General features: G+C 34.5%; 1 protein-coding gene across 1 annotated transcript in view; it reads left to right on the top strand.

Moving 5' to 3' along the window:
- Positions 1 to 12,709, top strand: part of LOC103262520 (protein AF-10) — a 128,380-nt gene that overhangs the window by 51,953 nt on the left and 63,718 nt on the right. The window contains exons 5-6 of the mRNA XM_021713420.1: positions 4,767 to 5,022; positions 8,339 to 8,908. Coding sequence (XP_021569095.1) covers positions 4,767 to 5,022; positions 8,339 to 8,908 — 826 coding nt within the window. The remainder of the gene's footprint in view (positions 1 to 4,766; positions 5,023 to 8,338; positions 8,909 to 12,709) is intronic.

Raw genomic sequence — 12,709 nt, 5'->3', positions numbered from 1 at the left:
CTCGAGCCCGCGGGCTCAGGCAATCCACTCACCTCAGCCTCCCAAAGGCGCGGGATTACAGGCTGAGCCACCGAGCCCGGCTTGTGGTTGTATTTTAATCTAATATTTGCCAAACCTTTTCTTTTTGTCCATCATTTTCCCCATTTCTCTTTATTCTCTCTCTGTCATTTTTTTTTTTTTTTTTTGAGTTGGAGTCTCACTGTGTCGCCCAGAATGGAGTGCAGTGGCCGCTCCCAGCCACCGCAGCCTTGATCTGCTGGGCTCCGGCGATCCTTCCACCTCAGCCTTGCAAGTAGCCGGAACTATAGGCGCGCACTACCACACCCGGCTGATTTTTTGATTTTATTGTAGAGATGAGGTCTCGCCAAGTTGCCCAGGGGGGTCTCGAACCCACGGGCTCAGGCAATCCACTCACTTCAGCCTCCCAAAGCGCAGGATTGCAGGCTGAGCCATGGATTGAATATTTTTAATGATTCTACTTTGTGTGATTTGCAATAATTCTCTGTTGTGCTATTACATTGGTTGCTTTAGACATTATGTATGACATCTTTAATTGATCAGAGTCTACTTTCAAGTAATATACTTGTTGATATATAGTATAAGAAACTTATAGCAGTATACTTCTACTCCTACACTTTTGGTTTTTGTGCTTTTTTTGTCACTATTTAAAATAGTTTTTACATATCTTCTAAACCTCATAATTAATTGTTATTTTTGCTCGAAATCATCAACTTTCTTTTAAAGAGATTAAAACAATGAAAAGTTCTTTATTATTTACCATTTTTTACTATATACAGCAGTCCCGCTTTATCCGCAGTTTCACTTTCTACAGTTTCAGTTACCTGTAGTCAGCTGAGGTCTGAAAATATTAAATGGAAAATTCCAGAAATAAATAATCGATACGTTTTAAATTGCCCGTCCTTCTGAGTGGTATGGTAAAATCTCCATGTCCTGCTTTATCCCTCCCGGGATGTGAATTATCCCTTTGTCGAGCATATTTCACACTGTGTATATGACCCACCCCTTACTATGTAGGGGAAAATTTAGTTAGCATAGGTTTGCTACTATCTGAGATTTTAGGCATTTACTCGAGTCTTGGAACATATCCCATTTGGATAAATAGGGAATACAGGACTATATTTACCACAAATAATAGTTGACATTTCTAGTGATCTTCATTTTTGTTGTTGTTGATCTATATTTCATTTGTTGTTTTCTTTCTTCCTGAAAGACATTGCATTTATTGATTGTAGTTTTGGTCTGCTGGTGATTGGTTCTTTTAGCCTTTATATTGAAAAATTCTTTATTTGTATTTGTTTTAGAAAAATATTTTAGATGGCTATGGAATTCTAAGTTGATAATGTGCTTCTTTGAGTACTCTTCTGTTTCCTAGATTGTATTGTTTCCAGGTAAAATTTTGCTTTCATCCTTATCTTTGTATTTTAGCACATAAGACATCCTTTTGAAAGCATCCCTTTTTTTCTTTATCACTTTCTCTTTTTCATTGATTGGTTTTTAATAATAAGCAATTTGATAATGGACTGTGTTCCTGTAGCTTTCTTCATGTTTCTTAAATCTGGAGGGGGGGTTGTTTTTTGTTTTTTTAAAGCAGGGTTTGTTGAGAAGACAGAAAAGCTGCTACAGTTGTAGGGGACCCAAAGGGGTTGCCCAAATCTATGGGTTTATTGTTTTCATCAGCTTAATAATTTTTTCTACTGTTATTTCTTCAATTTTGGAGGGAGAGTCCCCACATTCTCCTTTGCGTATTCCAAGAACACATAAATTATGCTGCTTAAAGTGGTTCCACAGATCACTGATAGTTTTTTCTTTTAAAAATATCTTCATTCTTGCTGTGATTTGTGTTTGGTAGTTTCTGTGCTGTGCTCTCAGGGTTGGCCTAATGCAAAGTTTGTGACTTAAACCTATTAATGTTTACTCATGGTTGAAGGCATAACTCTGGATGGTTGCTCCTCCTTCTTCCTTCTCTTTACCAAGGTAGATGATAGCGCCTTGTAAAATAATCTGAGGTAACCCATAGCTGCTTTTTCTTTGGCTGATTATAATAGATTCACTTTTTAATTCTGAATTTAGTTTTAAGTTTTTGTGTTAAATAGGAATTTTTTTTTGTTTCTAATTCATGCTATTAAGTAGGCATATTAGTGTTGTGCCTTATATGAGGGCTGGTAATTGTAGTTGGCCTTAAAACAAAAATCACACTTATTCTAAATTACCCTTTTAAAAGATTCATTAGGTTGCCTGTAAATCACAATATAGACCAAAGTGTTTATGCAGTACTTTAGAGACTCTCAGTACAACCAAATACCCAGTTTTATCTTTCGTAGAAAAGAACAAAAAGACCATATATTCTTAAAATGAGTACCAGATGAAGTAGTTTGCATTTTATGGTTCAATTTGCATGAAAAATAAGTATTTTTAAGCACTAGAATCACATTTAGAGCAGTGAGATGCTCATAGTATGTGAGGCATTTAGGTTGTGAAATTGACTGAGAAATGGATTTTGAGAATTTAGTCTTGGTCTTACTGATGGTGTCTGTCTCAGCTGTCTCCTACCCCCCTCTACTCTCCATATACCTCTTTCTCTTCTCTGATTTGCAGTTGATTGTTTTATGTTGATGATAGTAGAAATCCCTAGTGCCATATTGTCTCAACAGTACATTAACAGAACAAGTACTTTTAAATTCACTTTCAAACATGGAGTTAAGGTAGTTATCCCTCTTGAATGAGCCTTACATAGCCTTTTGGCAGGGAGGGGCTGCCCCCTATGTGTATGTATATATTTTTAATTGTTAACATCTTCATCTAAAATTCATTATCTTCTGTTATTAAGAAGTCTGATATCTTTTGAAACTTAAGTGTAGAAAATTTTTAAATGTTCAGTTATGGCTTTATTTAGTATGATTTCTGTTAACAGAAATTTGATTGTTTCATTCATTGCTTTCTTTGTAATAGTATTTCTTTCAAATGTCATATTTTCATTTGTTTTATGGATAGAATTATACTTTAGGGGTTAAGCAAAGACATTCTGTTAAATAAATGGGAAAATTGACTATCTCTAATCTAGATTGTCATGTGGAAATGAATAGTATATTTCCATTTGTAATATTCCACCCAGTTTTCACTCCATCCTTTATTTGATTACATGAACAAAAAACATGAGTGAAGAACACCACTGTGTTTTCTTAGATGACTTTTAAACTTCACTAGGTCATACAAGGATCAGATGTGAGAGGAATGGAGAACCTCAGGATCAACTCAAGTAATTGGAAAAAAATTTTTGAAAAATGAGGTGGGGTAGTTTCCAAATTGACCTGCTCAGCATGGAAAAGGTTCATGTTTCTAAAGTAAGCCATGAAATTTCATCAGCTTAAATGTGACTGGTTTGTTAAATGGGATTCTTTTTCTTTTACATTTACTTGGGAACTTTTGTTCTTGTTTGTGGATTGTAGTTTATTAGAATAGTGATTACTTTGTTTCTTGTATTTTATAATGAAAATGTGTTATTGGCAGTGAGGGGCTGGGGTGGCAACAAAAAGCAAGTGGCAGAAAAGTAGCAGTAAATATTTGGTTTTTAAAACATTTCATATCTTATTTCTCTTTTTGAACATTGATTTTGCTAAAAACCGCTGGCCATCTTGAAATTTGATTTTACTGTCACTTTCTCATTTTTCAAAATTATTTATTTGTATTGAGTGGTGGCTATATGTGAGAAATTTCACTTTTGTGAAACAAGATCTTTTTCCATTAAGGATTTTAGATAGATATATTACAAAAGTATTCATTTATTTATTAAAAAATCTAGTGCCTGTTATGTTCCAAGCACTTAGTGAACTTTATGCTTAAGGTGCTTCAAACAGTTTAGTGAATTTAACAGTGAAATAAAACAAAAATCATTGCCCTGTGGACTTTATAAACCTTTAATTTCAAAGCATGTTCGTTAATTAACATCTGGTTGATACACTTTCATAGTCATGTAATTTGCCATTGTTTGGATATACTTTGTATTTAAAATGATTACTAAAAACTGGAAACTATTTAAATAAATCTTTATCTTGCTTTTTTCTCTAACATGTAGATCAAGGGGGTGATTGAGAATCAATTTTAGAGATAGTTATAAAAAATCTTAACTTTGCAGTATTTACACTTTTTCTTGTCGCATTTGGGAAAAATCATTTGTGTTTCAGAGGCTTTAATTAATCTTTCTGTTTTTTGAAAAAGTACCTTCACCTTAACTAAATTCTTGCCTTGTCCTATGCTAGAGCCTTATAATCTCGTAGATATGGTCCTCTAATGGGTTTGTAGCACTTTACTTCTCTCTGATTGTCGCCTTTCTGTGTTGAACATGAAAGCTTATTTTAATTTTATGTCTGGGAAGTAGTATGTTCTTGCCGAAAAGAAAATGATGTTGCTTGAGAAATGAGTACCTTCAGTATTTACTGTGTGTCACTCAGTAAATATGACTAATATGTACTTTTATTAATTGCTGCAAAGTGATCCTCAGCCATCTTTAAATTATCTATATTTAAAAAAATTTTTTTTTTTAAAGAAAAACAGTTATGATAGACTTTGATTGCTTTTTACATGATTATCCTTAGGTGAACTGACATATTTTTAAAACGGAAACTTTCTTATGTATATCTAAGAAATTCAGTAATTATTTATTATTCACGTGTCTTCTATTGTTTTCTGTAGCCAAAATGTAATCAGCTTTTTTATCTTTTACTTCCTTTCTTTATTCAAAATGTTAGACTTACACAAGCACTAGCAACAACTCTATATCTGGATCATTGAAGCGCTTGGAAGATACTACGGCTCGATTTACAAATGCAAATTTCCAGGAAGTCTCTGCACATGCCTCTAGTGGAAAAGATGTTTCAGAGACTAGAGGGTCAGAGGGCAAAGGGAAGAAATCTTCAGCTCACAGCTCAGGTCAAAGGGGAAGAAAGCCTGGTGGTGGAAGAAATCCAGGAACTACTGTGTCAGCAGCTAGCCCCTTTCCGCCAGGTATTAATGATGTTTTAATTAAAATAATTGTTCTTGTGATGATCAGTAGTAGTTATGCTTTGTAAAGAATGTGTGTTTTAGTTATTTCTAGTGAATCGCTCTAGAATATTATATGATTATTTGGTGTAGTAAGATTACTTCAGAGACTAATGTTTCCTGTTGAATGTTCCTGGGACCTTTAATTTCTTTTTATGTTATGATTTGTGCTTCCAAAGTTGAATTTTACCTTTAATGTTTAAGTAGGTGTAGAACAAAGCCTAAGAGTAAAACAGTAAAAGCTGGAATTTTTCAGAACAGTCATTCTTTCTATAAATGGTTTTTATTTATCTTTCCTAGTTAAACAATAAAACAGTTGAGGTTTACATTTTTAATAGGTAAACTTACTGGGCAATTATTAGGGAATCTGAATAGGTCTCAGTACATGATATTTGTTGGTTAATAAAGTATTTATTATAAAGCTTGAAATTTAAAGTAGAATTTTACTCGTTATACCTTTATGGTCAGGCTGCTATAATTATATGATGATCAGTTAAGTTTGAATTTCAGGTAAACAGTGACTAATATTTTAGCATTAGTATGTTTGAAATATTGCATAGGACATACTTATACTGATAAGTAACTTGTTTATATGAATTTAAAAATTGAGCATTCTGTATTTTATATGGCAACTCTGTTTTATGGACAACAGAATTCCTCACCTAAATGTTAGAATACATTAACCTTGTGTTCTAGGTTTTTGTGTAATTTTTTAACATGAACATAAATATTTTGAGACATAGAAATGGTGAAACCCTTGGAGGAAAATATATTAGTAAAATTTGCAATAAACACTCCCTCTCCTCCCCTTTGGTCCCCTAAGAGTAAATAAGAAAATCGTCCTTTTCTTTGCCCCTTTTCAAACTTCTTATAAAAAAAAAAAAAACCCAAAATTTAGCAGGTTAATTTGAATATGTAGAGAGATTGCTTAGTCTTCTAACATCTCTTTAAAAAATATATTCATATATTTTATGCAAATAATGTTTTGGGCTTGGAGATTTTTCAGTTCTAGATTTGACTGTGGATATGTGCATGTGTGTTCCTTATATAACAAAAGATTAGACAAGTAGAAAATAAGTGCAATGCCAGATTTACTGTTTTACTTTAGAAAACTTGTTATTTTTATACTGCTTTGGAAAATAAATAGTAAAATCTTTCATGTAACTTCATATTTTGAATGTGATATTAGCAGAAATCAGTCAATACTTCTGTTACTGTTTACTATTAAAACTGCATTTGTTTATCTATGAAGGTACTAATCTATCTATAAAGTCGTAATGTATTGAGAAAAGAAATCTCTCCTTTGGTTGAACTTCACAGTATCGAAGAATCTTTTTTGGCCTCTATTAAGACATGGTAGAGAATGAGCTATGTTTTCATATCTGCTATTCTAAAGTAGTTTTAACAGTTGAAATTTAAAAATAGACTGTTTAGCCGGGCTCGGTGGCTCAGCCTGTAGTCCCGCGCCATTGGGAGGCTGAGGTGAGTGGATTGCCTGAGCCCGCGGGTTTGAGACCCACCTGGGCAGGCAAGACCTCATCTCTACAATAAATCAAAAAATTAGCTGGGCGTGGTAGCGTGCACCTGTAATTCCGGCTACTCGGAAGGCTGAGGCGGAAGGATCGCCGGAGCCCAGCAGGTCGAGGCTGCGGTGGCCGGGAGCGGCCACTGCACTCCAGTCTGGGCGACAGAGTGAGACTCCAACTCAAAAAAAAAAAAAAAAAAAAAGACTATTTAAGATAATTGGTTTGTTTGTAATAGCGATATATGTCAATTTTAGAAAATATGCTTTTAAAGTATTGCATATAGTAAATATTTAAAGTATTTGCTATACTGTATTGAGCTTTTAACACCTGCTGTAAAAACAAAAAGTGAAGAATTTCGAAAGGTAGATGGTGGCAGATCAGAATGGATAGTACGGATTTTCTATATAGCTGCTAATTATGTAGCAAATTATAGTTATCTTTAAACAATTGATGTAATGTAAATGCGTTCATTTTTTTTATATAGATATAGCCTGAAAATGTCCAGATAGGCATAAATAATTGTATAAATTGATAAAACAGTTTTACTCTTGAAAGAGGTAAATTTTAGAGCTATGAATTTTTAAAATAAGCCATTTCAGAAGAAATCAAAACCTAAACATTAAAAATTAAAAAATCAAAACTTTGAGACTAGTTGAAAAGAAATTCTTTGTATGTGAGGAAAAATATCTTTGTAACCATTAGGTGGATTTATGAGTGATTACTTGTGAATATGCTCTGCAATAAAATGTAGCATTTAGCCTGAAATGTCCTTTCCAATCCAATAAAACACTTTATTTGGAGTTTTTGTTTTCAAAATATATATATTTACATAAATATATTTTGTTTTTATAGAACATAATATGCATGTGGTCATAACGGAGTCTAAACACTTGCTACATCATTTGACAAACATGAAGAGGGTTTGACAAAATGAGATGGTGGACCAAACTGTTGTTCCATCTCAGGCCATATGAATTTTTTGCCTGGCAACTAGGAACCTTGATGTTCTTATATCTCATAATGACATAGAGAATAAGCATTTGTGGCTGGTTTCTTTTCTTTATGCAGCTCCATGGAAAGTGGCCTAGAAGAATGTAAGGTATAGATTAGATTCCATGTGATCACTATTTTATCAAATATGTGTTTGTTTTGGTAGTTCAACTGAATAATAACAATCACTGATATGTCTTACAGTTAACATTTAGAATTCTTAACCTAAGAAACATCTTTTAGTTCCTACTGTATGTTGGGAACATTTACAATCATATCTTCAATATTTTAAAAAGAAGTTACCCCTACATTCAGAGTCAAATTGTAGTCTTGGTAGGTCTCCTTGCATAACTGCCAAAGGAGACTGCTGTTCTTCAGTTCTTCCCCAAGCATATACGGTGTTTAGAGGAAAATTGAGGAATGCTGCTGTTGTAAAAGGTAGGTTAAATAAAGCACATCTTGTATCTTAGTATAAGTAATAGCTTGCAGTTCAAAACTAAATATTTAGAACTACCTATAAAATAACATCTGTTTTAAATGTTAATTTTAGAGGCAAGTTTGATTTTAGTAATACGTTTTTCAAATCTAAGTTTGTTATATAGTGGTGTCCTAAGTCCTGTAGTTGTTTGTTGTTGTTGTTTTTTGTCCTTTTCTCTCCTCTCTTTTCTTTGATGATTGTATCATGTCTACTAATGGGAAGCTTTGCATCCAACTTTTTCTTTTTCTATCTCATTTTTTTTTTTTTTTTTTTTTTTTTACTACAGGGAGTTTTTCAGGAACTCCAGGCAGTGTGAAATCATCTTCTGGAAGTTCAGTGCAGTCTCCCCAGGATTTCTTGAGCTTTACAGACTCAGACCTGCGTAATGACAGTTACACTCACTCCCAACAGTCATCATCAACCAAAGATGTACATAAAGGAGAGTCTGGAAGCCAGGAAGGGGGCGTAAATAGTTTTAGTTCCTTAATTGGTCTCCCTTCGACCTCAGCTGTTATTTCACAGCCTAAAAACTTTGAAAATTCACCTGGAGATTTGGGTAATTCCAGCCTTCCTACAGCAGGATATAAGCGGTCTCAAACTTCTAGCATAGAAGAAGAAACTGTAAAGGAAAAGAAAAGGAAAGGAAATAAACAAAGTAAGCATGGGCCTGGCAGGCCTAAAGGAAACAAAAATCAAGAGAACGTTTCTCATCTCTCAGTTTCTTCTGCTTCACCAACATCATCTGTAGCATCAGCTGCAGGAAGTGTAACAAGCTCTAGTCTTCAGAAATCTCCTACATTGCTCAGGAATGGAAGTTTACAAAGTCTTAGTGTTGGCTCATCTCCAGTTGGTTCAGGTAGGGATTTGCCTGTTATTTTCCTCCCACACTCCCACCACCACCTTTCTTCCTCTATCCCCAAAAGTTGTAAACTGTTGTTATGATAATACTTTGAATTACTAAGTGATATTAATTAGAATGACATTTCTCAATTATTTTATTTCTTAATGTGAAAAGCTAAAATGTCTTACAGTCTTATAAAGACAATTTGGTGTTTGGGAAAGATGTTTGGTATTAACCTGATGTTAGTTAACTAAATGTAAGTGAAACAATCTATTGGTCATCCATTACTTATGAAATATCTAGCATTCGTTTTCTGTTTTGTTTGTGTGTCACTGCACAGTATTTTTAAAACCCAGAATTCACATTTAAGTTGTGAGAGTTGTAGTTTTTTTAGTTTTTGAGCTCCCTTTTACTAAATTTCAATTAAAAAAAATTTTTTTTAAAAAGATATGGGGTACAGTCATCGTACAGGTAAAGTTTGGGCCTCCCGTTGATCCTCACTTTGTAAATTTCAATTTTAGTCTTTATTTTCTAAACAATTCTTCATACAGATATTACTTGAATTACTCTGGGACATTTAAAATCAGTGATAACTGATTGAAATTTATGAAATGAGCAATCACATTTTAGTTCAGGAGATACCTGAAATGATTTGATTTTGTTTTCATATATGTTTAATGATTTTATCATTATTTTTATTATAGGATACGTGAATTGATATAGATTGTTATTCATACCATAGGGGTGCTTCTGTAACCTGCAATTCATATTACGAATATTATTTTCAGTTTTTAAAAAGCTCTTGAAAATGTACATTTTTAGACAGATGCTTATCAGTTTTTGATATTAACTTAAATGCCTGCCAGCATGTATTTTTAAGAATGCAACTTGAATTTATGGTAAATGGTTTTCAATAAATGCTGACTGTAAGTCTCACCTCTCTTTTGATTTTAGATTTCTGATAGTTGAAACGATGAGATTCTAACTGAGATAAATTATGGATTTTTATCAGTTCTGTTAGTTGGGGGAAAGAGTAGATAGGAAATGTTATGGAAAAATACAATTTAATGAAGAATGCTCACGTATGTTTCTTAAGTACAGAATTTTGAATTGTAGTTATACATATACAGTATTAGTTTACTAAGCAAATATAAGCAAGATCATTCCAAGAGAGAAAAGAGAGTATGTAAAGGTCAGATGTGAGAAATAGTAACTATAACTGCCATTTGTTATGTGCCAGGTTCTGTTAAGTGTGCTTTATATTTATTACACTTTTGAACAACAGTTAGTTATATGAAGTAATGTCCTCATTTTTCAGCTGATAAACCCAGACTTTGAGAGGTAAAATAAGTTACCTGGCATCACCCAGCCAGAGATTTCTTTTTTTCATTCATTCTTTCATGTATTCATTTTCTTTTTTTAAGAGATAGGGTCTTGCATTACTCTTATCTTATAATGGTGTGATCATAGCTCATTGCAGCCTTGAATTCCTTTATTCAAGTGATTTTCCTGCCCCAACCACCCAAGAACCTAGCACTACAGGTGCATGTCATCTGCCTGGATAATTTTAATTTTTTGTAGAGATGAAATCTCACTATGTTGTCCAGACTGGTCTCAAACTCCTGGCCTCAGGTGATCCTATCACCTTGACCTCCCAAAGTGCTAGAATTACAGGCGTGAGACATCATGCCCAGCCTCTCTTATTAATTTTGAGTCTAGGTCTTACTCTGTCAACTAGGCTGGAGTATAGTGGCATGATCATGGCTCATTGCAACCTCCAACTCCAGGACTTAAAGGATTCTCCTGCCTCAGACTCTCAAGAAGCTGGGACTACAGGCATACGTCACTACATCTGGCTAATTTTCTTTTAGTTTTTGTAGAGACATGGTCTTGCTCTGTTGCCAAGACTGGTATCAAACTCCTGAGCTCAAGTGATTCTTCTACCTCGGCCTTCCAAACTGCTGAGATTACAGGCATGAGCCACTGCGCTCAGCCTCTCTTTCTATTATTCAAAACTTATATATACATTCTTTTAAAAATTATTTTTATTTTTGTAGAGACAGGTTTTTGCCATGTGTCCCAGGCTGGTCTTGAATTCCTGGGCTCAAGCAGTTTTCTCATCTTGGCCTCCCAAAGTGCTGGGGTTATAGGTGTGAGCCACCATGCTCAGCTGTTTTCAGTTGCTTGCTTCAGTGCTTGTGACAGTCCCCTTTGCCAAGCTTTTTCAGGAATTATTGGAATCTATGGAAGCATTAAGGATGGTTCTGGAGCAGGCTTTATCTAGATGTCAATAGCATGCATGTTACATCACCCCCCCCCCACACACACACCTTTCCCACAGTCATAATTTTTTTAAAGTCTCCAGATACTATTAAACTTTGTTAAATGTGCATGGGGGCCAGAATCGCATCTGGTTGAAAACAGCTGCTTTAAAGGAGGAAAATAGATTTATAAGTTGCAGTGAGAAAGTAACATTGAAAACATTGAAGTATATTGCATATTTTAATATATATTTTTATTTGCATGTTTCCTTTGAGACCCAAAGACTTAGCAATTAGCCTTAGTCCCTTGTCACAAAAGTATATTTAGACAAATTTACTCAGGAAAAAATTGAATTTCTATTTATTTTTAGCAAAAGTCATAGTAATCAGGTGACTACCTGAAAAAATTAAGCCTAAATTTGCTTTTGTGACAAGAGATCATCACTGGCTTTCTATAGTTTTGGAGCGTAGTCTGAGAATTCCTGAATTTCAGAAATAACAGCTGAATGCTTACTTGAAACACAAATCTTCAAACTAATGAGATTCAAGTGTTGATTGGCATTTCTGAAAAGATTTTTCTGCCTTTTAGAGATCTGGAGAGATTTTAGGTATGGGAAAATAGTATTCCTTATAGGATGATTAATTTCAGAGTATGGTTGTGATACATTTGTGGCAGAAAAAAATGGATTTGTATGTCTTTTACTTTGCCATTATGCAAACATAGTAGGTTAGGTGGGGAAATGATCATAATTATAATCTTGCACACAAAAAGTAACTTAAATTTAACTTGCAAAGAAGTTTGTAAATAGCCGGGCTCCGTGGCTCAGTCTGTAATCCCGCGCCTTTGGGAGGCTGAGGTGAGTGGATTGCCTGAGCCTGTGGGTTCGAGACCCATCTGGGCAGCGAGACCTCATCTCTACAATAAATCAAAAAATCAGCCAGGCATGATAGCGTATGCCTGTAATTCCGTCTACTTGGAAGGCTGAGGCGGAAGGATCGCCGGAGCCCAGCAGGTCGAGGCTGCAGTGGCCAGGAGCGGCCACTGCACTCCAGTCTGGGCGACAGAGCAAGACTCCAACTCAAAAACAAAAAAAAGAAGTTTGTAAAGTTGTGTTTAAAAATCACTCTGCGGGTTATATATGTTTTATTAAAGCTCTAATTATGGAATAAAATTACTCAAAACTGTTTACTTGCAGATAATATATTTTAAAATTTTGTATGTTTTACTAAAAGTTTTATCACTAGTTGAGAGCATTTTCTTATGGATAAACTTAATACAAAAAAGTATATCCTTACATCTAGAGGAGACTTAGTTAAGTGCCATGAATATTTAAGAATTACGCCTTCTTTACCATTAATGCCTTCTTTACCATTAATGCCTTAAAAATTGCTAACTAGCCAGGCTTGGTGGCTCAGCCTGTAATCTTGTGCTTTGGGAGGCTGAGGTGAGTGGATTGCCTGAGCCCGCGGGTTCGAGACCCGCCTGGGCAACTTGGTGAGACCTCATCTCTAAAATAAATCAAAAATTAGCTGGGCATGGTAGCGCACGCCTGTA

Source organism: Carlito syrichta, unplaced genomic scaffold, assembly GCF_000164805.1.
Source record: "Carlito syrichta isolate Samal-C Ts95f unplaced genomic scaffold, Tarsius_syrichta-2.0.1 Scaffold304534, whole genome shotgun sequence".
Lineage (NCBI taxonomy): Eukaryota > Metazoa > Chordata > Mammalia > Primates > Tarsiidae > Carlito > Carlito syrichta.
Note: the sequence above shows the minus strand (reverse complement) of the source record. Positions and strands in the feature narration are given on the sequence as shown.